The sequence below is a fragment of the Eublepharis macularius genome, chromosome 11 (genome assembly GCF_028583425.1).
Source record: "Eublepharis macularius isolate TG4126 chromosome 11, MPM_Emac_v1.0, whole genome shotgun sequence".
Classification (NCBI taxonomy): Eukaryota; Metazoa; Chordata; class Lepidosauria; order Squamata; family Eublepharidae; genus Eublepharis; species Eublepharis macularius.
The window spans coordinates 87688931-87714637 of NC_072800.1; the positions used below are offsets into that span (position 1 = coordinate 87688931).

The window sequence follows — 25707 nt, forward strand, 5'->3', positions numbered from 1 at the left end:
ACCATTTTCAAGAGGTGCCGGAACTCCGTTCCACCATGTTCCAGCTGAAAAAAATCCCTGCTGCAGACCAACATGACTACCTACCGGAAACTCTCTTTTTACTTATTATTGGCAAACATGAGCTTGAAAAAGTGGCTGGGCCATATCACCCCTTAACTTAAAATTAAGTGCAATTAATTCCTTGGCTACCGGCGCCCTCCCCTTTTCTAAATCTTGGCATCCCATCATAAGAAAAAAAGTGCTTTGTTGGGTCAAAGTCAGGTCCATCTAGCCCCCCGTTTCATTAGAAACTGTGGCTGGGCAGAAGATTCTCGGTGCTTACGGGGCGGGAGGGGGGCGGCAAAATGGAAACATCCATTTGTTGAATTTGGTATCTCGACATTCTAGAAGGAGCAGGCGAGGAAGGACTTGGGCATTCCCGTCTAGGCAGCTGGAGGAAAAGGCACTGCGCTTTTCCTTTTTGAAGGACCGAAACAGGGGCTGCTGGGCCCTTCCCAAACTGCTGGAGAGGCCAGAGTTAGCCCTGGGACCCAAATCCAGGACCTTTTCACTCCCCTTCAACACAACCAACCTCTGAATCCTCGTGCTGAATTCCCAAGACCCCAAATGTAAAAAAAAATCTCCCTCTATTTGCTGGCACAGATGTCAAGAATATGAAACCGGGAAGAAAACAAGTTGCCATTTCCAACGGGGTGGGGAAAAGGAATGGAGTTTGCCAAGCTTCTTTTTAACCACACTGATTCCAGGAGTATTATTCTCAAAGTCATTTCCTCGTTCAGGGGCACACGGGTGTCTTTAAAACCAGCAGCTCTTCCTTCCACCCCTGTTGTGTTCCCCTGAAACTAGTTCCAAGCTGGTTGGGGTGCTTTCTTGACTCAAAAGAATCCAAACTGCTTCTTTTCGTTTTGTTGCTTCCACTTGGGCATCTGGTAGAACTCCTCCTTGCTTTTCCCAAAGATGTCGCAGAAATCTGCATCCGACAGGTAGTACTGCGGAGAGAGGCGGGGTGGGGGAGAAAGGGGAAGGGGAGATGAGGACGGGCACCATCATGGAAGTTCATATGCTTCAGCTAACCTCAAAGTTGTAATTTCAGGAAAAATGTTCCAGAATCTGCACATATATATTTACACTGGACCTTTGTGGAGTTAGTTATCTTTGCAAATATGCAGTCCCAATTATTATGAATGGGTACATTTATATGATTTGTTTCAGGGTTCCTCAGCATGGTGTTTGGGGGCCCCATGGCATCTGCTAACTCCTTTCCTGAGGCCAAAAAATGTTTTTTGAAAGTGGGTGGGGCCATGTGGGGCTCTTGACAATCAAGGCTTCTGACTGGCCACTGGAGATCTGATTCACTGTGCAGATTAAAACAATGTTTTAGCAGCAGCTGCCACCACAGTGTTACTTTTATTCAGGGCTCATTTTGAGGGGGAACATGCTGGAACGCATTTCCAGCAGTTCCCCAAAGAGGTCACATGTCAGGTGGCCCATTTCGGCCTGGATTGGGGCCAAAACAGCCCAGATTGGGCCTCTGACGAGTGGTAAATTACTCTGTCGCTCAGCAGCGGCCCAATCCTGACCATTTTGAGCCCCTTTTGGGCCATTTTCAGCCCCTTTTTGCCATTTTGGGCCCAATTTTGGCCCTGAATGGCCAAGATTGGGTCCAAAACAGCCAGGATAGGTGATGTCAGGGGGTGTGGCCTACGCAAATCAGTTATGCTAATAACACACTTCTGGTGATGTCAAGGGGTATGGCATATGCTAATGAGTTATGCTAATGAGTTGTGCTAATAAGTTCCTCCGGCTCTTTTTCTACAAAACGACCCCTCCTTTTATTCTCTCACTCCTCTTTCTTAGTGTGTTTTTAAAATTACCCCTCTTCTCCCCTGCCTTTGTGCTTCCTCTGTGTGTGTGACTCCACCTCTTGTGGCAGCCATTTTTGTTGGCTCCACCTCCTGCGGCTGCCATCTTGTTGCACCCCTATGTCAGAATTCCAAAAGTGCCCTCATGCTCTGAAAGTATGAGGACCTTTAGTTTATTTATATGGTTAGCTCTAAGGCCTTGCCTTGTGGTAGTCCAGGCCTATGAAAAAAAGAATCTTAATTTCCATTAGTGGCTGTACGTATTTTCTGAGGAAGAGCTGATGGTCAGGAGGAGGCTGCATTGACCTCACCCAGTGCTTAGTTTGTACATAAGTCAAGCAAATGTTACGGAAATGCCCACCTTTTCCAGGGCTCTCTTATCCAAAGGACATCCAATTCTGCAATGCTGTCCTTGGAAATTCTCAATGCTCTCAGGTAAGTTGATGTGTGTATGTAATACTGTTTTACTTTCCTCACAGAGAGAACATGCAAGAACACTAACTTGAGTTCCATGACTCAGAAAATAAATAGAAAACAAGAATAAAGATGCCTGTACGTTCCATGGATGTAGATAGATGCAATATAAAAAGACAGCTCTCTCTAGATGTCTCCTCAGCCAAGGGGTGAGCCCAGTTTTCTCTGAGCTTCACAATTAAAAGGACATACATGGCTGGTGCACCATGTGCCTGCTTATGGCAGACAATCTCTTGCCAGTCATTTCTGTTGCCCTCCACTGCTCCGAGTGGTGGCAGGAGAAAAATAAAGAAAAAAAGTCAGCAGCCTCTCGGGTTGTACATCACTTCCGGGTACAACCCAGAAGTGACCATGGTAGCTCTAGGAATTGCTGAAAACTTGATGGCAAAACCATAGAGTTTAATGTAGAGTTTCCAGCAATTTCTGCCCACCAGTAGCCAGACTCAGCGTGGCAACCCTCCACATGGCGGCATACCACTGAATCAAAGCTGCCTCAGCCTCATACTTCCACCACTAAAAAATTTAACTGTGCTGCTTGCACATTTACGCAATCCTTTCTTTGCTTGTTGCCTATTTCAAAACGGAAGCACAATCGACTTGTCACGGTTATTTCCCCCTTTCATTACCAAAACAGCCCCCACTCCCAAAATAAGCACCCAAGCTCTTATTTCACAGTTATCCACTCAACGACTGCCTAAAAGTTTCAGAGCTGGGTTGGAAGAGTGACCGAAGAGCTCCCAAGAACTCAGCTTCTTTGCAAACATCACCACAAGCAAGACTGGAGAGGAACCCCCTTCACCTCTTTCCTGGTGGGGTCCACGCCTTCCGGCAGGTCTTCCACTGTCTTGTTGATCAGCAGTTCTCTAGGATAGGCACCATTCCCAAGAGTTTCTAGCGAAGGGGTGTTGTTGTTATTGCAGTTGACGCTGCTGTCACTGTTGCTGTTGGAGACTGGCTGGGGCACTTGCGGACTCTGTCCGGACCCTGAACCGGCTGGATCGGAAGTCTGCTTGGGCGTTGGCTTGTTGCTGGCTTTTTTATTATTATTCAAGTTGGCATTTTTAAGGTCCTGCCAAAATACAGGGAAGCCTTTTGAACCCAGAGACATTTCAGACACGAGGAAATCACACATTTCCATACGGGCGTTCGTGGTCATGTTCAGGGCTCCACAAATTTTGGCTGGCTATTTCTAGCAGCCCGCAAGGCTAGCCTCTCTCACTTCCTCCTCCACAGAGCAAAGCTGCCTGGCATGGAGGTTTCAGAAGGGGGGAGGAAGGGTGAGAGGGGGGCACATAGCAAGCATAAATAATAATAATGTGCCATTGAGTTGCAATTGACTCATGGCTCTGTCAGTTTCACCTCCCCTTCCAGGAGGCAAAGATGAAATTAACAAACCCTCTGAGGAGCGATCTCCGCTAGCTGTCTTTTTAAACTACACTTCCCGGCTAACATTGCCTCTCCCTACACTTGAGCATCCCTGTGTTAGATGTCTCATGTAGAGAGAGTGGAAGAGAGGTGGTTTTCCATTGCCTTCCTCTGCATAGTGACCCTGGACATCCTAGGTCTCCCATCAAAGTACAAATTATGGCCAGCCCTGCTTAGCTTCCCAGATCTGATAAATTTAGGCTAATCTGGGCTATTCAGGGCTGCTGCATAGCAAACAAACCCTCACCAATCCATAATACCCCTCATAATGCTCATGTCACAAAGACCCAGCCTGGTGCCAGTCTCACATTTTCAGCAAAACCTACCTCACAGGGTTGTTGTGAGGATAAAATGGCGAAAGGGAGAACGTTGTAAGCCACTTTAAGTCCCCATTGGGGATAAAAGCGGTTGGGGGACAAATGAAGTAAATGAATTCTTGTGTTTCTGGTAGCTTTATAAAAAATGCTTAATCTGGTAGCAGATGATGGAGGCATTCCCTGCTTGCTGCTACAATTAAATTTTAACAACTATTTTTATGCACCCCCTAGCAACACATACCTGTATCAAACCCAGAGGATAAGGCAAGTGTGTACGTAGAAAAGGTAATGCAAGGTCAAATTTCATGAACCACGAATCACAAACTTTCACGAACCTGCCCCCCGGTTTGCAAACCAGTTCGTTTGGTTCGTGAAAATGTCACATCCAGGTCAGAAAATTGTCACTTGCGGGCCAGCAGAAGGTCACTTGCGGGCCAGCAGAAGGTCACTTGCGGGCCAGCAGAAGGTCTGCAGGAAGTCCATCCTCTGTTGCCTAGGAAACTGATTGATCGGCACCAGGCTGTCTGCAGTGACAAACCCAAAAACAAACCAAACGAACCAGCCTAAAGTTTGTGGCGGTTCATCAGAAATGGGATCCGACAAACTGCTGGTTCACGAACCACGAACCGACCTGGTTCGTCATGAATTTTGGTTCGTGCCCATCTCTACTTAAAATACATAAAATATATGAAACGCTCTTTACGCACAACAGAAATTATGATTTCCACACACCGAGGCCCACTCACCACAGTGATCTCTGAAATAGCAGACACGTCTCCTAAGCTGCTCTTCATCTCCTCATAGGACTTGCCATCCTGAGGGGGGGGGGGAGCCACAATCAAATCCATGAGAAAGATCTTCAGCACTCCCCAAGCCAGTAAATATCGTACAGAAACTCCTTCCCTCCCCAGCATCCTCATTCTGACCACCATAGAGGGGACCGAACAGAAAATCTTGAAAGATTAAGGATGCTTCCCACCCCAGTTCCCTAGCTTCACTCTCTCTCTCTCTCAAGCAATGATAATTGCTAAACTGATATCTTTTGTATCACTTCCAACAGGACTATTATTATTCACAGCATATATGTAAGATGAAGCCCATTGGGCTGGGGGCTGTACCTGCCAACACAGGGCAGACGTGGACTTGCATTGACAGGAAGAAGCAAAATCTAAAGGTTCAACTAGGGTTCGGGAGACTGTCAAATCAGCCATGAAGCTCAGTGGGTAAGTTTGGGCCTGCCACCCTCTTTCAGCCTACCTGCCTGTTGTGAGGATCAGCTAGAAGAGAGGGAAGTGGTATATGCTACCTTAGCTCCTTGAAGGAAAGAGAGGACAAGACTGTGATGGAAAGGGAGGAGGCTAGAGCTCTACTGATTCTCATTGGCTTAACTGCTCTGATGTCACAGAGAGCCCAGGGCTAATGGGATAGGTGCTAAGTGGATCTAGCATGATCTCAGAATGAGCCAATTTGGCTAAATAAAACAACAAAAGTGTAGTCCGTGGGGCATTGTAATGACAGCTTGTTGTCATTCAGAGACCGGAATCACTAAGCAGTTCTAGCACGTGACAGAAACAGGTGAATTTTGCTGCTTACGGTGTAGGATGTTGGTGGAAAAATGCCTTCGCAAGCCCTACTGAAGAAATCCTTTTGACCAGATATGCGAGGGATCTTCTACATACAAAGCAGGCACTCTCCCACTGAACTAGGGCTGCTCTCCAAGAGGACATACATGTTGCAGCTACTCACACTCCACTTGTACGGATCCCAAGCGGCAAACCATCCTGTGAAGTTCAGTGGTTCATGACCTTGTTTCACCATGATGATGGGAGTTGCTATATCTCTTCCCGCCGGATGGGTCTTCAGGTACTCCTTGGCCGAGGAAATGGATTCATTCTTTTCGTAGTTGTTGGCAGCCTTGCCAATCCAAAGGAAAATCTAAAAGGAAATAGGAGATGGGGAAGAGAGAGAAAAAAGGTTCCTTATTGATTTACCGAGTAGGGGAAAATGATACATGCAATGTACAGTTATAGCCACTAGGTGGACCCATCACCAGCAGGGAAACTATCTACAGAACTTTAGGGTGAGTTCCCAAAGCAGCAGCACGTGAGGAGCGGGAAGAGGAGCGGTGCCTTAACCCTTTCCCTGTATGCAGCATGCCCGATACACATCACCGCTCTCCCAAATTGCTTTCCCCTTTTATAGAAAAGTCTCCGGTAGTGTGGGGTTCTATACATTCATATGACAGGTGTTTGTGGGTGTTCCACAAAATCTTGTATGAAAAGTACTGGGGTATAGGAAGACCCCAGTGCCTTTGTATAACCATTTGTTGATGGAATCTAAGGACGCATCCGCATGGCGACAAAACCCTGTTGGGCAATTGTTGACATTGCAAATGGCAGAGACGTTTGCAATGGCACGAAGCATCCATGCTGGAGTATTTGACGCAGGGGTCATTTTGTAGAAAAAGAGCTGGAGGAACTCATCAGCATAACTCATTAGCATAGCTCATTAGCATATGTCACGCCCCTTGAAATCACCAGAAGTGTGTCATTAGCATAACTGTTTTGCATATGCCACACCTCCTGACATCACCTATCTGGGCTGTTTTGGACCCAATCCTGGCCATTCAGGGTCAAAATTGAGTCCGAAATGGCAAATAGGGGCTGAAAATGGCCAAAAGTAGGTCCAAAATGTTCAGGATTGGGCCACTGCTGAGCAAGAGAGTGATCCACCACCCGTCAGAGGCCTGATCCGGGCCATTTTGGCCCCAATCCAGGCCGAAACGGGCCCAAAATGGCCAAGAGTCAGGTGGGTGGGGCCACATGACATGTGACCTCTTTGGGGAACTGCCGGAACTGCGTTCCATCGCATTCCCCCTCAAAATGAGCCCTGATTCTATGTACTTTCTTTGATCATCCGCTTGCACCCAATGTTCCTGCTCACCAGAGAGATCGTTAAATTGGCACATGCAATATTGCTATAGCATTATTACATTGTAGTGGTATAGAAATTATTTATTTATTTAAAGGCTCTGGTGGTACAGGGGAAGGCAGGAGCAAGGGGATTCCAGCAGTAAATTGGCAAAGATGTGGGTGGGAAGTTTGAAAATGCACACCACCTTATCCAGGCAGCATGATAACCCACTTTGACAGCATTGTATATTTACATCCTGACTCCTTTCTTTGATCCACCTGACCCACCTCCTGAATGGGATATAAAGGCTCAGGGATCTCCACTCCCTGTATCTGAAGAAGGGAGCTTTGATTCTTGATAGCTTATTCACTGAAAATCTTGTTGGTCTCTAAGGTGCCACATTGGACAAAAATCGTGCTGTTCTACTGCACACCACCGCAGCTACCTACCTGAAACCATTTGGACAGCAATCTTTCAGGAACAATCATGGCAAAATGGGTTTTGTAGAGATCAGAATAAAGCAGGGGAACCCCTAGAAAGTGGACGACTAGTGGACAATGTTGTGGAGATCCTCTGAAAGATGAAAAGAGCAAGAGTCGAGTAGCACCTATAAGGCTAACAAGATTTGTATAGGGTATGAGCTTTTGTGAATCACAAAAGTGAGTCAGCAGAAACGTGCTGTGACTCACAAAAGCTCATACCCTTCCACAAACTTTGTTAGTCTTATAGGTGCTACTGGACTCTTGCTCTTTTCTACTGCTACAGACAGACTAACACAGCTACCCATCTCGATCTGTCTCCAAAAGATGGCTGCTCTGCTTTGGACACAAGGACTATTGTGTGGATGCAGGGATATTGCCTGCAGCTTAGGGACTGGGGAAAGCTGCTGTTGTAGGGCCCCTGGATTCTCCTTAGCTGTCCTGTTAAATCAGGGTTTGTGTCTCGCATTCACAAAAACAGATCTGCGCCTAATAAACGTATGTGCATCGGGAACTCCTTGGCAAAGTGACCAATCACCTCTTCCCAAGTGTCCAGCAGCATGACGTCATCTTCATCCAAGTCATCTTGGCAGAAATCCACAATCTCCGTCATAATGAACCGCCCCGTCTGATTGGAGCACTCGAACAAGCGGGGTTGGTGATGGGGGGCTTGTTCTTGGAACCTGGATGGGAAGAAAGACGAGAGAATTATATTTTTTTCCCCGCAGCCTATACAGAATCTAGCCACTAGAGGTCAGTATTCCAAATGGCACCAGGAAAATCAGAGATCTACAAGAGCGTCTTTTTCATCTCTTAATTTTCATGCATGGCTGGAAAGCCCATTCTCTGCTCCATCTATTATTTTTTCCGGAAAAGTTCCCCCTTTTCTTTCTTTCTTTCTTTCTTTCTTTCTTTCTTTCTTTCTTTCTTTCTTTCTTTCTTTCTTTCTTTCTTTCTTTCTTTCTTTCTTTCTTTCTTTCTTTCTCACAATTATATACAGCTGATGCAAAAAAAAAAGGTGTCTATTTTAACAGCAATATTTCTATCGAATGTCATTACCCTTGGGGAAAACAGGTATAGAGAGATCGTCAAAAATAAAATTGAACTCATAAAATAAAATTGAACTTTCCATTATTGCAAAATTTGGTAACATCCCGCAGAGAACAACAAAGGACTTCATGATGGTCTACAGTTATAGATACAGAAGTTATTTTCTTAAAAATGAGATGGATTTTTGTGTTTTACGGACCCAATTAGATAAGATGTTCAAAGATTTCCAAAGCATTTTTTTAATGCAAAATAGGAAGGTATGGATTTGGGTCATAGTGTAGATGGTAGGGTTGCCAACTCTGGGTTGGGAATTTCCTGGAGATATGGGAGTGAAGCCTGGAGAGAGATCTCAGCAGGGTCGTAATCCCATAGAGTCCACCTTCCAAAGCTGCCATTTTCTCTGGGAAAACTGATCTCTGTAGTCTGGAGATCAGCTGTAATTCTGGGATAAATTCAGGCCCCACCTGGAGTTTGGCATTTCTACAAGGAGGCCATTTTCCCACACCATGTTCTTGACCTCAAATGGCCTTGCACAAGTGCTGTTTGCCCCACTGGGAGATATACAGCTTGCATGTATAACTTGCTTCCTAATGAGGCAAGTTGCAGCTCCGAGCGGCCATGTGAGGTCGGGAAAAAGATAATCCTGCCCCCCGCCATTGCCAGTGCTCTGATCTCAGTTGAGCAGTTTTGATTTATTAACCAAAAACGGTTTGGTGTAGTGGTTAAGAGCGCCAGGACTCTAATCTGGAGAGCCGGGTTTGATTCCCCCCTCCTCCGCTTGAAGCCAGCTGGTTGATCGTGCGTCAGTCACAGCTCTCTCAGAGCTCTCTCAGCCTCACCCACCTCACAGTGTGATTGTCGTGAGGATAATAATAACACACTTTGAGTGGGCATTAAGTTGTCCCGAAGGGCGGTATATAAATCAAATGCTACTGTTGTTGTTATTAAATTTGCTCAGAATTTCCAGTCTCTCATCTAATTTTTAGGGACATGTGATTTAGAAATATTCAGAATTTATCAAATCATGACCTATTTGGAATATTCCAAGTATTTCCAAATCCAGGTTTTATAACTCCAGAGCTTTGGAACATCTCCTGTAGAAAACAGACTGAACTGTTGGGGAAATGCAAGGGAAATATATTCCCCAGAAAGCCTGGATCCAAATGTTGGAAATGAGAGCAACGCTCATGATTGATGTCTGTCTGCCCCTATGGAATCCGAACGAAAAACAGAGAACTGCAGTAGCAGACAGCAATTATACAGGGGAAAAAAACCCACCTCAAGCCAACTTACTATCCAAATTTAACAATTCTTCAAAGACAGATTTTCAAAAGCAGTATTATAATTAGCAATTCCAATTTCAACCTCCATAAAGTGAAAAAGTGTAAAACAAGTATAAAGTGCAAATTGGCAAGTCGTTATACAAATGGAGGTTAGTATAAACCACAAAGAGTCCCAAAGTAATATTCTGTAGGTCCAGAAAGTGCTGCAGTGCCTTAAATATCATAGAATCATAGAGTTGGAAGGGGCCATACAGACCATCTAGTCCAACCCCCTGCCCAATGCAGGATCAGCCTAAAGCATCTTTGACAAGTATTCATCCAGCCTCTTCTTGAAGAGTGCCAGTGAAGGGGAGCTCATCTCCTCCCTAGGCAGCTGATTCCACTTTTGAACTGCTCTGACCGTGAAAAAGTTCTTCCTAATATCCAGCCGGTACCTTTGTGCATGTAATTTAAGCCCGTTGCTTCGGGTCCTATCCTCTGCTGCCAACTGGAACAGCTCCCTGCCCTCCTCCAAATGACAGCCTTTCAAATATTTAAAGAGAGCAATCATGTCCCCCCCTCAATCTCCTCTTCTCCAAACTAAACATTCCCAAGGCCCTCAGCCTTTCCTCGTAGGGCTCAGTCTCCAGATCCCTGATCATTCTTGTCACTCTCCTCTGCCCCCTCTCGATTTTGTCCACGTCCTTTTTGAAGTGAGGCCTCCAGAACTGCACACAATACTCCAGGTGCGGCCTGACCAAGGCAGTATAGAGAGGGGCTATGACCTCCTGCGATTTCAACGCTATGGCCCCTTTGATACAACCCAGGATTGAATTGGCCTTTTCATCAATGACCAAATTTATCAATGACCAAATTCATCAATGACCAAATTCATCAATGACCAAAATTCATCAGTGACCAAAATTGATAATTTCCTGGTATATTCCTTCCAGATAAAAGAAGGTAAAAGGATGTTAAACGGCTCCGTTCCAAGAGAAACCTGGCATTTCCACTTGTTTCGACTGTTCTTTCTCGGGAACGTGCCAAACAACAAAGAAACATATTCCCAGTGGTTGGTTTCTTATTTGAATGACTCAGGCAGATTTGTTTTATATCAGGCTTCAACAAACGGGCCATAGAAAGGAGAAAATCTTGCAGTGAAAAAGTATATGTGAAATTTAAAATAATTAAGAATGATTTTAATGCTGCCCTAGTCCTTGCCACGGATTGTACTAATCTCACACTATGTAATCCGCCTTGAGTCTCAGTGAGAAAGGCGGAATAGAAATGACATAAATAATAAATAAATATTAAATAATAATCAGTCAGCTACAATGGGATTTTGGCACTCTTCGACCGTATTTATGGATTTGGAGCCTGAGAACGGTAGAGTGGTAGGAGGGGCAGTGCCAGCCCAAGGATTTTTGGTGCCCTAGGTTAGGGCAAGAAAGCTGCCCCCTTGACCTCTGCGTCACCCTGCATTATGGGGGGGAGGGAAGCCACCACGCACAGTAATGTCCCTGGACAGAGTCCTGATGGAGGAAGCCATTTATCCACTAGGGCTGGCGGCACCTCCCAGGGCTGCTGTTTGCCATGGCAAACCCTAATGTTGTGGGCAAGGTGGGTCATGACAAAGCTGGTTAGAGCCCCTCATCCAGCGCTGTACCATGGGTTGCCAGCACCTGGGGAAACTCCTGTCAGGTGGTACCCCTGCTACCACATGTGCACACATGCAAAGCGCGTGCACACGCTCCCAGGACTGTGCGATGATGTCGCTTCTGGGAAGTGACATCATTGTGCAGTGTGCAGCCACCCCCCAGGAGTGCTCCCACAATTCGGGCTGTGGCTCCCCCGTCGGCACGGCAGCCCTCCCACACAGCTGCCCATGCTGCCGCTGCCAGCTCTGCACACTCCTGCCCAGCAGCCAAGCCCAGCGCCCTCTATTTGGTGGCATCTGGGGCAAGTGACACCCCCCCCCGAGCCCCTTAATACGGCCCTGCCCTTTACCTCTGGTGCCTAGGAGATCACCTAGGTGTGCCTAACAGGCATGAGCAGAGGCAGGGAAAAGGCAGGAAAAGACACTTGTAGGGGATCTTCACATTGTAACAAAGAATACTCTGCCTTTTTTCCCATATGCCTCAACAATGCGAACCTTTCTACTGTCCCCCAATCTCACCTTTTGTCACTGGCGTATGGGGCTTTGCCTCCGAGAGCCACCCAAAACTCTGCCGGCTCCTGACCCTCCAGGACGGTCTGCTTGTCCCGTTTGGAGATGATGTCAGCTACGGTCTTAGCCATCTCTCGTTCGTCCCCGCTGCATCCCTTGGTGTGCAACATGAAACCGGCAACAAGTCAATGCAAAAAAGAGGAGACTTGTGGACCTAGGCATCAGGAACCCAGACCCAGAAGAACAGAAGATTTATTTGCATTACTTATAGTCTGCCTTTCAGCCTTGCTAGCCCAATATCTTGTTTCCCACCGTGGCCAACCAGTTGCTCCAAGAGGGCTTTCAAGCAAAGGAAGGTCAAAGCTTCCTCCTGGTGTTCTCTCCCAGCGACTGGTATTCATACCTCCACGTTTAGAGGTCCCATTATTATATATTAACTACCGTTAGATTTTTCACGCTATTTTCGTTGTTGAGGGTGCAGGGTTTTATTTCCCTTCCTGTGGTTTCACATCTCTTCCCAGGTTCCTCTTATTTTTAGAAGTCCCATTTAGCTATCAAGTGATAACTGAAGGCACAGGAAGATATGCCAGAATTCTATTCTTTCTAGATAGGAAGTTGTCAAGATGGACTGAGGCACTCTGGGGAGAAGATAAACTATTTCCATTTTGGTAATGATGGTGTATATGCCCTGACCTGGGTGGCCCAGGCAAGCCTTCCCTCATCACATCTCAGAAGCTAAGCAGGGTTGGCCTTGGTTAGTAACTGGATGGGAGACCTCCAAATAAGACCAGGGCTGTTTCCACACCACTCACCTTCAATCGGAACGCCACGGAATGTTGCGAACAAAACCCAGAAGATAGCATTTTCTCGTGCGAGTTTTGCGCGACATCGCGCAAAACTCGCACAAGAAAAAGCTATCTTCTGGGTTTTGTTCGCAACGTTCCGTGGTGTTCCGATTGAAGGTGAGTAGTGTGGAAACGGCCCTGGATCGCAGAGGCAGGCAATGGCAAACACCCTCTGTTAATGTCTTGCCTTGAAAACTTGAGCAGCGATCGTCGTAACTCATCTATGACTTGACAGCACTATCCACCACCACCGTGATGATGTATATCAGCAAGTCTCAGTATATTCCGCTTCTCTAGAGCTGGCCACCAAAATCATGACACCGCCCTACTGGGACAATGCCATGTCAGAATACAGGAGAGACTTCACTTATTTGAACATACCTGTAGTTAGGGTTCATTTCGAGAGGGAACGCACAGGAACACAGTTCCGGCAGTTCCCCAAAGAGGTCACATGTCAGGTGGCCCCGCCCACCTGACTCTGAAACGGCCCGGATCGGGCCTCTGACGGGTGGTGGATCACTCTCCCACTCGGCAGCGGCCCAATCCTGACTATTTTGGGCCCCTTTTCAGCCATTTTCAGCCCCTTTTTGCCATTTTGGGCCCAATTTCAGCCCTGAATGGCCAGGATTGTGTCCAAAACAGCCAGGATAGGTGATGTCAGGGGGTGTGGCATATGCAAATCAGTTATGCTAATGACACACTTCTGGTGATGGCAAAGGGCGTGGCATATGCTAATGAGTTATGCTAATGAGTTCCTCCAGCTCTTTTTCTATGAAATGACCCCTGCCTGCAGTTCAGTAATTCCTCTAATATGAAAAGCTAACATATCAGGGAGAGTGTTAGGAGTGAAACCCTTGGCTTTGACATGCTAGGTTTCCAGAGAAAGGTAGCTTTTGATGGTAGGTGTGGGGGGAAGCATTCTGATATTTGTGTTGTGAAGTGGAACAATCTATGGAGTCCAGTAACACCTTTAAGACTAACGAATGTTATTGTAGTGTAAGCTTTAGAGAACTACAGCTCTCTTCATCAGATGCATTTCAAGAGCTGTAGTTCTCGAAAGCTTATGTGACAATAAAGTTTGTTAGTCTTAAAGGTACAACTGGACTCTTTACTATTTTGCAACTACAGACTAACACGGCTAACTTCTATAATCTATAGAGACTGGCTCACATCCTTTTCTGGAACATTGTGATCACTGCTCAGCGTTCTTAGCAGCCACTAAAGCTGGCACACAGACTTTCTGCCAACTGGGATTGTATGTCCTGAAATGTGTGCCACTGCTCACATGAACAGCAATGCTGAATGGAAGTCATTCTTGTCTCTGCACAGGACCCTGATATTTGAGTCAGTCAAACCTCTGTAGGAAACCTAGGTTTGTTTATTTTAAACTGAATTAACTGCATAATCCTGGACTGGTTTTTATACTTCTGATGTACCTAGTATCAACACATTCCTGTTTGGCATGTCTAATGAGAGGAAGGATATTTAGAATGTGTGTGATTTTTTTTTTTTTACCTTTCCACACCACAGATAGCAGACTTGGTTGGTTTTGAGAAGGAAGACATCGTTGGAGTTGAGTGAGGAGGCCCGGGCTGGAACCTCGATGGTTTTGGTGTTGAATTCCCCCGTGCCTCTGACTTGGAAGAGACGGACCGCAGGCTCAGATTCACTCTTCTGGGCTCGGCTTGTGCCTCCCTGGGGGAAAAAAAAGGATTCATGAAGCAGATTAATGGCAAATCAGCATCGATTTTAAGCCGAATGTAAAGATGTATTCACACTGAACATCTCCAAATCATAGTAACAATCTCGATTCAGACCTCACATGAAACCATGGTTTAAATAAATTAACCAGGGCTTTTTTTTTGAGCTGCAACGCCCAGAATGGCATTCTGCCACCTCTTTAAAATACACACGTGACTGGTGTAATGTGGGTATTTTTAAAATGGCCTGTTTGGGCCCGGATCAGCCCTGAAACAGACTAGATTGGGCTGCTGCTGGGCGTGGGAGGGTTCCCCCACGCAGCAGAGGCCTCTTCCAGGCTGATTCGGGTCTGATCCAGGCCCTTTTGGGCCTGTTTTGGCTGTTTTGGGCCCATTTAGAGCCCAAAATGGTCCTGATCAGGGCCGAAATGGCCAGGATCAGGCCATTGGATTAAAATGGATCAGTTGGCCCAGGATCGGGCCACTGCCAGGCGGAAGAGTGTTTTGTTGCCCAACAGAGGCGTATTCCAGGCTGACTTGGGCCCGATCCAGGTTGTTTTGAGCCCATTTCAGGCCCAAAACAGCCAGGATCCGGCTCGTAACAGCCAACATCAAGCTTCTGCTGGGCGGCAAAACACTCTTCCGCCTGGCAGCGGCCTGATCCTGGCCATTTTGGGCCCCTTTGGGCCATTTTGGACCCAACTCGGCCATTTGGGGCCCAGGATCAGGCCTGAAATGACCGGGATTGGATTGCTGCCCAATGGCAGAGTGCTGTTCTGTGGCAGCAGCAGCCCATTCCAGGCCCATTTCAGCCCAATTTGGGTCCCAAATGGCCAGGATTGGGCCCAAAATGGCCAGGCGGGGGAACACTCTTCCACTTGGCAACAGCCTGATCCTGGCCATTTTAGGTCCCTTTTGGCCATTTTGGATCCAATTCGGCCATTTGGGGCCCAGGAGCAAGCCTGAAATGACCAGGATTGGATTGCTGCCTGATGGCGGAGTGCTCTGCTGTAGCAGCAGCCCATTCCAGGCCATTTTGGGCCCATTTCAGCCCCAAAATGGCCAGGATTGGGCCCTCAACTGCCAGGTTCAGCTCTCGTGCAGCAGCAGCCTGTTCCAGGCTGATCCGGGCCAATTTGGGCCTGTTCTGGTTCAATTTGGGCCCGAAATCACCTGGATCCGGCCACTGCCAGATGGGGTGAGTGCTCTCCCATGGTGGAGTGTCCCATTTTGGGCTGATTCAGGCACAATCCAGGCTGAATTTAGCCTTCTCCGGGCTGAATCGGCCCCCCCATGGAGCATGGGATTGCTCCTGGGGCGGCCACGACCTGTGTGATGGCGTCACTTCCCAGGAGTTGCTCCATGTGAGTTCCCTCACCTCTTTCCCCAGAAAAAAAGCCCTGATTAGTGTGACTGTCCGAACATGGGTTTCCACTTCAGTGCCTGGTTCTGGGATTGTTGGATTGATTCTTACACTTTTATGATGTTTCAAATCTGTATTTCATGTTGTAAGCTGTCCTCAGCCCATATCCGGGAAGGGCAGGGTATAAACTTAATAAAATAAAATATAAATAAAGAGGTGTGGAGGATTCTGAACAAAAAATGCCCCTCCTCAAGTCCTCCCTACAGGGCCATATTATTCATAAGACTAACTAGGCCGAAGCCTAGGGGCCCTGCAGGGACTAAGGGCCCGCCAATTATTTTGCTGATGCACATTCCCACATAAATTACAACCAATTGATTCTCTTATATAACCTCTATTAATAAGATAATTATCTGTGTATCTCTATTTATTCAGATAATTAACTGCTTCCTTATTGAAGTGAAACAAATTGTCTCTCATATTAAAACAATTATCCATAAATTTTATATTTTTAAAATAAATAATAAAAATTTTATTCACTTCAAAATATTACAGTCTTGAATAATTATACCCGCAAAATGCGCTTTCCTGAAGAGTGCTCATGCAATAAAAATATTTGAAAATTGTGAATAGAATTTTTCAGGAGACCCTCAAAATGGATATAGGGCTATGCACTGTAGTCTAGTACCTACCATACTAGGGTAAGGCTATCAGCTGTAGTGGGGTGAAAAATTGAAGTGCTGGAGGGGGCCCAAAATACCTGAAAGCCTAGGGGCCCGGCCATGGGTTAATACAACCCGGCCTCCCCACCTGTAGAAACATGCCAAGTGCATGTTTAATCCAACTGAGCATTTTAATCCAACTGGGAAATGTGTCCTTGTGTGGACTCCAGTTCTCTTTTCTCCTGGCTTTTTCACACAACATATCCATGAGGACTGAACATACAGAAAGCAGCTAACTCTCTTGTTGAGAAGCAACATATGAAACAGGGAGGGAGCAAAAAGGAGAGAAAGGCAGAATATTTGAAGAGAAAGTCTTCATTCATGGCATTGATTTCTATGGATTTACCTCATAAATGATCAGATTTCCCTTGAAGATGGTGAGGAAATGAAACAGGGAGGGAGCAAAAAGGAGAGAAAGGCAGAATATTTGAAGAGAAAGTCTTCATTCATGGCATTGATTTCTATGGATTTACCTCATAAATGATCAGATTTCCCTTGAAGATGGCGAGGAAATGCCGGGGTTCCTTCCCCATCGTCACACGAACTTGCACCGGCTCATCCCCGTATTTCTTGTCCAGCTCCACAGCATTGAAAGCACAAGCGGTTATTTCATCTACAGAGGCATGGCGGCCCTAGAGGGAAAGACACAAGGCCTCACCACTCTGCTTTCCAACAGACAAGCAACCACGAAGAGAAAATGGCAGAGGTTCAGAGAGGACGGCCCACAGAAAGGTGCGAGGAAGAGGTTAACTTTGCGGGAGGCCACGCTGATGATCAACTATGGTAGAAGTTGCCTTCAACTGGGTGCAGAGTTATTGTCCTTTATATCTAATGTGGACTAGACCATGGAGAGAGGGAAAATGGCAAACTTCATCCACACAGAGCCATTTGGGATATCACAGAGAATTTTCTCGTGATTAAAGGTATCAAATAGAACCTTGAGGTATTATATCAGCATATGTTTATCATTAGATGTATTCAGGGGTCATTTCGTAGAAAAAGAGCTGGAGGAACTCATTAGCATAACTCATTAGCATATGCCACGCCTCTTGCCATCACTGGAAGTGTGTCATTAGGATAACTGATTTGCATATGCCACACCCCCTGACATCACCTATCCTGGCTGTTTTGGAACCAATCCTGGCCATTCAGGGCCGAAATTGGGTTCAAAATGGCAAAAGGGGGCTGAAAATGGCCGAAAAGGGGCCAAAATGGTCAGGATCAGGCCACTGCTGAGTGGGGAGAGTGATCCACCACCCGTCAGAGGCCGGATCCAGGCCATTTTGGCCCCAATCCAGGCTGAAACGGGCCCAAAATGGCTGAGAGTCAGGTGGGCAGGGCCACCTGTCATGTGACCTCTTTGGGGAACTTCCAGAACTGCGTTCCTGCTCGTTCCCCCTCAAAATGAGCCCTGGATGTATTTAAGATAAGATTGGAGAAGCTCTGCATTGGATTTGTTTGGGTAGACTTATTAAAGTGGGAGGTATCTGTCAGCTCTATATCCATAGATATTCATCACTGGGGATGAGGGGGAATAAGATTTGGGGGAGGGAGGATTAATAAAGATGCTAATGTACAAGTGATACCCTAATTCTATCTCTATTTATTCAGATGTAAATCCCATGGACTTCAATGAGACTTTATCGCAACAATTACAGGCTCATTTTTTTAAAAAAAAGATCCCATTAAGTGCCAAATTATGGCAGAAAATTAGGACTATTTAAACAAAACACAAAAATGAGCAGTTCCTCCATTAAGTGGCCGGCATTTTGGCATAATCATCCACTTTCTAGAGTTTAGGAACCCCTGGGTTGAAGCCAAAAGTGCTTTTTAAAAATTAAGGAAATAGAATTTCTGAAAAACACAAGGTTCCTTTTGGGTCTTTAACTATTCATCAGGTAGCACCACTGAAAATACTGAAACCGCATCCGTTGATTTCCAGCTTTTACTTACAAGCCACATATAGATAATGTAATGGGGTCTGTTGGATTTCATGTAGGTATACAGGACAAGATAACAATCTCCGCCATAGAACTGCCCGTAGGTTCTGGGTTCCACAGGGACCATCTCAAGATCCTCAATTCGCCATACCTGTGGAAAAAAAGTTGTGCATATGTGTATATATATATATATAAGTGTGTGTATATATGTGCATGTGTGTGTGTATGCACAAGTACAACAGTTGTGTGTATATATATATGTGTACATGAGTCCAACGGATGTCAAATGTTGGATGTTCATTTTATGAAATGGATCTTGGGAGCCCCTTTCCTTGCTTCCCCACTTGAACATTTCATCTGCTTTTATTCTGATTCAACTGATGTAGGAAATCCCGTTTTGTGCCACTGTCTTGTCTTCTGCTATGCAAACATGACCCCACAAAATGGTGGTACTCTCAAGTGGTGGAGAGTTCCCTCAAGTCATGGCTGATTTAAGGTGACCCCTGCTGGGGTTTTCATGGCAAGGGACTAACAGAAGTGGTTTGCTATTGCCTGCCTCTGCAAATCTGGTCTTTGTTGGAAGTCTTCCGTCCAATTTCTAACACAGGTGGACTTTGCTGAGCTTCTGAGATCTGACGAGATCAGGCTCACCTGGGCTATCCAGGGCAGGGCAGAACTCACAAGACCCCACCACAAATACATGTGCAGAAGAATGCATTTACCATAGTAATATAAATCGAAATCATTGCAGAACTGGATGTAAGATCCTTGAGCTTCTAGAATAGGATTGGCCCCTCCATTGGGGAGCATCCAACCAGGCAGTTCCTCCAACACAATGTCATTTCTATTGATTTCTCCCCTCATTGCAAACACCCACATGGCTTCCAAAACGCTCTTGTGGGTATCAGTGCCCCCCAAGAAGAAAATTTTAGAGGGCTCAGCAGGCTACAACAGGAGGGGGAAGCAGAAAAATCCCACTCCACCAAGGCCATGGATGGTTGGAAGACCTTGGCCTGATACCCTGAAGAGATGCTGCCAGTCTAAGGAGACAAGACTGACCTTGATAGACCAATCCATCTGATTCCGTATAAGGGAGCTTCATATGTATTGCTCCATCAACTCTATATTTGGATGTGCTGCGGCATGCTTAGGCTAATTTCTTGCAGTGCAAGCTAGGTACTTGGGCTGCCTTGAACAAATGCTAAGCCACTCAAGCCTCAGCTAGCCATCCATAATTTCACTGGTCCAATTAGGACAGAAAAGTTCCAGTGAGTAACCACTCTCAGAGTTGGTCCACTGCTCCATCCCACCAAAAACCCTTCTGGTTCTGTTCTGGTTCTGCCTGTGGACTGCCAGATTCCTTCTATGCTCCCCGCCCCTTCCCCCTGTCTTATCCAGAACAGTTGGTATCGCTCAATGGGAAAACCCCAGTGTCCATCTGTATAAGACGAGTAACGGAAATCTGCTCCAGAAGGGGTTTGCAGCAACGCCAGTCCAGACAAGCCTGCGATTGCCAGTTCTTAAGCTGCTTAGCTGTTGCTGCCAAAATGTCAAATAGGAAAGAAGCACGGCTGATGCTACAGAAGAGCCTTCTAAAAAGCATCTGACGAAGAGAGCTGTGGTTCTCAAAAGCTGATGATGCATCTGACGAAGAGAGCTGTGGTTCTCAAAAGCTTATGCTACAGTAAAGCTGGCTAGGCTTAAAGGTGCTACTGGACTCTTCTGTTTTTCTAAAAAGCACTCACTCACCTCCACCTTTCCAGAGGCGTCATCTGCCATCCGCTGCTCAGCAGCTAACTCTGGTCTGGCGTGCAACTGGGCAAAGTCAAATTTTACTTGATCCACTTTGGCTGTGAATAGAACCAAAACATAGATTTCAACCATGTAAACATATCCTGCAAGGCACATACAGACAGGGGCTCTGTTGCACTCACGGTTGCATTGGAGTAAGATATCAGGGTTCTCCATTTTTTGAAAAGAACACGTTTCTAGTCCTAATAAAAGCCAAATTCAGACTGAAGCTACATGGACAGTTCCTGGCAGAATCTCAGAAGTAATTTGAAAAGGTGAAGCTCTCAGTGACAAACACCTTGGTAACATACAGGGCTTTTTTTCAGCTGGAACGTGGTGGAACAGAGTTCCGGAACGTCTTGAAAATGGTCACATGGCTGGTGGCCCTGCCCCCTGATCTCCAGACAGAGGGGAGTTGAGATTGCCCTCTGTGCTGCTGAGCGGCGCAGAGGGCAATCTCAACTCCCCTCTGTCTGGAGATCAGGGAACGGGGCCACCAGCCATGTGATCATTTTCTCCAAGGGCAACCCACTGAGTTCCATCACCTCTTTTCCCAGAAAAAAAGCCCTGGTATCATCATCATCATCATAAATAACATTTGATTTATATTCCATCATTCATGACAGCCAATTTGGTGTAGTGGTTCAGAGTGCGGGACTCTAATCTGGAGAGCCAGGTTTGATTCCCCACTCCTCCACTTGAAGCCAGCTGGGTGACCTTGGGTTAGTCACAGCTTTCTCAGAGCTCTCTCATCCCCACCCACCTCACTGGGTGATTGTTGTGGGGATAATAATAACACACTTTGAGAGCCAGTTTGGTGTGGTGGTTAAGAGCGGCAGGACTCTAATCTGGAGAACGGGGTTTGATTCCCCTCTCCTCTGCTTGAAGCCAGCTGGGTGACCTTGGGTCATTCACAGCTCTCTCAGCCCCACCCACCTCACAGGGTGATTGTTGTAAGGATAATAATAACATACTTTGTAAACCGCTCTGAGTGGGCATTAAGTTGTCCTGAACGGTGGTATATAAATTGAATGTTGTTGTTGTTAATTATTATTTGGGACAACTTAATGCTCACTCAGAGCAGTTTACAAAGTGTGTTATTATTATCCTCACAACAATCACCCTGTGAGGTGAGTGGGGCTGAGAGAGCTGTAGAAGAACTGTGACTGACACGAAGTCACCCAGCTGGTTTCAAGTGAAGGAATGAGGCATCAAACCTGGTTCTCCAGATTAGAGTCCTGCCGCTCTGAACCACTACACCAAACTGGCTTTCAATTCAGTTTGGACTGCAGTACATTCAGATTGGACTACTGTAACGAGTTCTGCCTTTGGAAAGGTTCAGCTTGCTCAGAATGCAGCAGGTGGAAACCACATGGTACCATGATGAGAAGCCTGTATGTGACCATCTACGCAGAGAAAGCATGCAAAGTTTTTTGGTGTTCATTTCTGTCCCCATAGCCCCTTCTTATTCCTAGAAAGACCATTCCTAGTGTTGCGGGACTTTTATGGAGGAACTGGTACAAAGATCAGGGTCTGAATGCCTTTTAAATTAGAACTGTAAGCTTGGTTTATTAATTGTGCTCTTAAATATTTAAGTATATATTGCAAACATTTATAATTACATCAGTACTTTTGTTATTGCTGTGAGCTGCCTTAGGCACAATCTTATAGAAAGGTGGCATATATATATACTCTAAAATAAAAGAAACGCAGCATGGGTGCCATCACACCTAGTTTCCAAAAAAAGTGATTTTTTAATATATTCTACATATATATTCTACATTAAGATGCAAAAAAAAAAAAGGAATTGTATCTTTGATATATATACCAAGTACCATGGATTAGTTCATTGTTGAACATTATTGAACATAGGCATTGCATGTTTAGAATGAGTGAGATGGCCAGAGGATGGAAATACACTTAGTATTAGTACTTAAAGATGTTCAAGTGCAGGATTGTATGCACAGAACTCAGTTCACATGCAGGCTGTTCTCGCTCTGCAACATGAATGCCACTTTCATGGGAGCTCCCTTTGTGTGATTGCATCTGCAAGTGATTCCAGAGAGCAGAACACCAATTTAGCTCTGTTTTTGCTACAAGAACAAGTACTTCAGGCTCCTTTGATTTGCCAGTTTGCATTTGAGAAAGTGTCAAGATCTAGATTTCAGTCAATGGATGTGGGGGAAACTGGGATACTTTTAGCAGTTGAGGAGGAACTGATATTGAACACGTGAATATATTCATGTGGAGCAAATTGAAGTGTGACTGTGCAAGAGTGCATGAAAAGTTGGAGAAGGGACACGAGAAATGAGGTTCACTTGAGTGTCCCGAGGTAAGATGTCTTGTGTAGAGAGACCCAGAGAAATGGACATCGCCTGAAGAAATCAGATGCAATTTGGAACACATGGAGAGAGTTTCTAATGGGCTGGAGAGGTAACACCAATACCTCCTCACCCCCTATTTAGACCAAAGTTAAGTCTCTGAGAACCAGCAGTATTCTTCCCTTTGCTAAGATTTGTAACCCAGGCCAATTACATCATTCCTTCTCATATGGATGTCACAAGGCTTTGAGGACATTATTCAAATAGGAAAGATCCAGTCTGTTGGCCCAGTCCGTACGGCTTCGTCACACAGACATTACCAAAGCAGCAGGAAGAAGGTACTGTAAAGTATGCATTGGCCCTAAGCCACAGCTAAATTGAGGAAACAAATCTGGGTGTTTCTGCCTCACCGATCTTGCCAATGGTGTGCGTCTTGCCTAGTCCCTGAGTCTCCTCCTTTTCTGTCCACTTCTTAAAGAGCTGTTTAAACATTGCTGATTCTGCACCGTCGTTTACAACTTCAACATTTGTCGTAGGAGGATACCCTTTGGCTTGGATGAAACCCTAGAAAAATTCCAAAGATACATAAGCAACTCAGGCAAAGAAGTTTCATAGCTCCAGAGTAAATGGGCACGAACCGAAAAAAAACAAACCATGTGGTTCGTGGTTTGTCAAATTTCACGAACCACGAATTTTCATGAACTTTCACGAACCTGCTCCCGGTTCACAAACTGGTTCATTTGGTTTGTGAAAATGTCACATCCAGATCAGAAAATCGTCACTTCCAGACCAGCAGAAGGTCACTTCCGAGTCAGCAGAAGGTCTACAGGAAGTCCATCACCTGTTGCCTAGGAAACTGATTGATCAGCACCAGGCTGTCTGCAGTGACGAATGAAAAAATGAACCAAACGAACCAGCCTAAAGTTTGTGGTGGTTTGTCAAAAATGAGACCTGACGAAACGCTGGTTCACGAATCATGAACCAGCCTGGTTCGTCATGAATTTTGATTCTTATTTTGGTTTGTGCCCATCTCTACTGCAGAGCTGGGGCATTCTATCCACTACACCACCATTAAGTTCCCACTGTTTTTGCACAATTTGCATCAAGTGACCTGCAAATAGAGTTGGCAGTCTATATTCCATCCCATGTCCCAATTAATTCCCCCCCTCCCTCATCATTAAGCATATGCAGGTATCTGCTCACACAATCAATCCAATAGCATCAATAAAATGTATTTCTGTGTGTTTGTGTAGAATAAGCAGGGGTTTTTTTCTGGGAAAAGAGGTGGTGGAACTCAGCAGGTTGCCTTTGGGAGAAAATGGTCACATGGCTGGTGGCCCCGCCCCCTGATCTCCAGACAGAGGGGAGTTTAGATCGCCCTCCACACCGCTCAGCAGCATGGAGGGCAATCTAAACTCCTCTCTGTCTGGAGATCAGGGCGCGGGGCCACCAGCCATGTGACCATGTTCAAGAGGTTCCGGAACTCCGTTCCCCCACGTTCCAGCTGAAAAAAAAGGCCCTGAGAATAAGTCTCATTAGAAGAGCATAAAGTCACGTTTTTGCAGCCTAGGAGACACTGGTTCAGGTTCAGGCATTTGAACCTGAAACGAATATACAGAAGCATCCTCAAGCAAACTCACCACTGCTCGGCTAAACGCAGCTTTTTTCTCCTCTTTGCTGGAGTCGTTTCCTCGCCAGACATAAATTTTAAAGCCCCCCTGGTCTAGAATGTGGCAATCCTGTCACAAAGAAAACAAGACACAAGCTTCACAACAGTTCAGCCTGTCACTTTGAGCATGCCATAGGCATGTCAGGGCACGTAGCTGCCTGGAGCTAAACCGATGTGCCCCCTTGGATAGGTACCACTATGTATCTTCCACAGGCTACAGGTGTTATAGCTCACCTCATGGCGAAGGAGGTCTTGTGTAAGGGGCCGCGTAGCAATTTCTTGAACCACCAAATCCTTGCCATTTTCGTAAACGCTGCAGAGAGACAAAAGGGCATAGTGAAAACCAAAGGCATTTTGCAAGTCAAAGGGCAAAGGTTGCAGTTCTGAGACTCAAGCTTCCTGCATGGTGGACAGGTGTTCCACACATTGGAAGTGAAGGACCATGAAATGTTCCTTTGTATAGAGCACACAGGGACTTCGGAGGGGGAAGTGCAGTTAGCAAGGCTAGATAGTCATTACTGTATGCGCTGTCCCTTGGTTTTCCCAGAATGCTACTCTTAGGGGTTCCTTCCTTCTGGCTAACTACTTTTCCTGCTTCTCTAACTGCTATGAGGGCAAGAGGGGCTCACCACAATCACTCTCCACCCTAAGATAGATAGATCATTTTCTTCTCCAGTTAGTTCTAAATATTGTGTCGTATCGTGTCGTGTTGTGTCGTGTCATGTTGTATAAACAAGCCCTGTGGCGCAGAGTGGTGAGCTGCAGTACTGCAGCCCAAGCTCTGCTCACGACCTCAGTTCGATCCTGGCAGAAGCCGGATTCAAGTAGCCGGCTCAACGTTAACTCAGCCTTTTATCTTTCCGAGGTTGGTAAAATGAGTACCCAGTTTCCTGGGGGTAAAGTGTAGATGACTGGGGACAGCAATGGCAACCCACCCTGTAAAAAGTCTGCCAAGAAAATGTTGTGATGTGACGTCCCCTCATGGGTCAGTAATGACTTGGTGCTTGCACAAGGGACTACCTTTACCTAAGATAAGATAAGAGCCCTGAGTCCTTCGGGAGATGGGCGGTATAAAAATTCAATTAAAGATAAGATAAGATAAGATAAGATAAGATAAGATAAGATAAGATAAGATAAGATAAGATAAGATAAGATAAGATAAGATAAGATATAACCTCCCATATATAAGGAATAATGATATTGTGAAGAAGTGGAAAGGCTAATGTTTTGCCCCAAAGTTAAGTTATCTTAAGGCTCTAATCTCCTCTCATTCTACTTCTGAGAGGAATCTTTGCGTATTGGGTGACAATTGTTTCAGCTACTACATACATCTTACCAGCAGGATAAGAACTGCTGTGGCCAGGCTAGACAGGGGAATTGGTTTGATGCTGATTGTAGGGCGTTTAA

General features: G+C 45.8%; 1 protein-coding gene across 1 annotated transcript in view; it reads right to left on the reverse strand.

The window, feature by feature from the left end:
- Positions 1–25707, reverse strand: part of VILL (villin like) — a 72696-nt gene continuing 46989 nt past the window's right edge. Inside the window, exons 8-20 of the mRNA XM_054990873.1 lie at positions 24535–24613; positions 24272–24370; positions 23042–23195; positions 20269–20369; positions 18533–18670; positions 17053–17211; positions 14310–14489; positions 11959–12104; positions 8009–8153; positions 5825–6013; positions 4825–4893; positions 3136–3405; positions 1–989 (exon numbers count right to left, since the gene is read on the reverse strand). Coding sequence (XP_054846848.1) covers positions 876–989; positions 3136–3405; positions 4825–4893; positions 5825–6013; positions 8009–8153; positions 11959–12104; positions 14310–14489; positions 17053–17211; positions 18533–18670; positions 20269–20369; positions 23042–23195; positions 24272–24370; positions 24535–24613 — 1843 coding nt within the window. The 3' untranslated portion in view covers positions 1–875. The remainder of the gene's footprint in view (positions 990–3135; positions 3406–4824; positions 4894–5824; positions 6014–8008; positions 8154–11958; positions 12105–14309; positions 14490–17052; positions 17212–18532; positions 18671–20268; positions 20370–23041; positions 23196–24271; positions 24371–24534; positions 24614–25707) is intronic.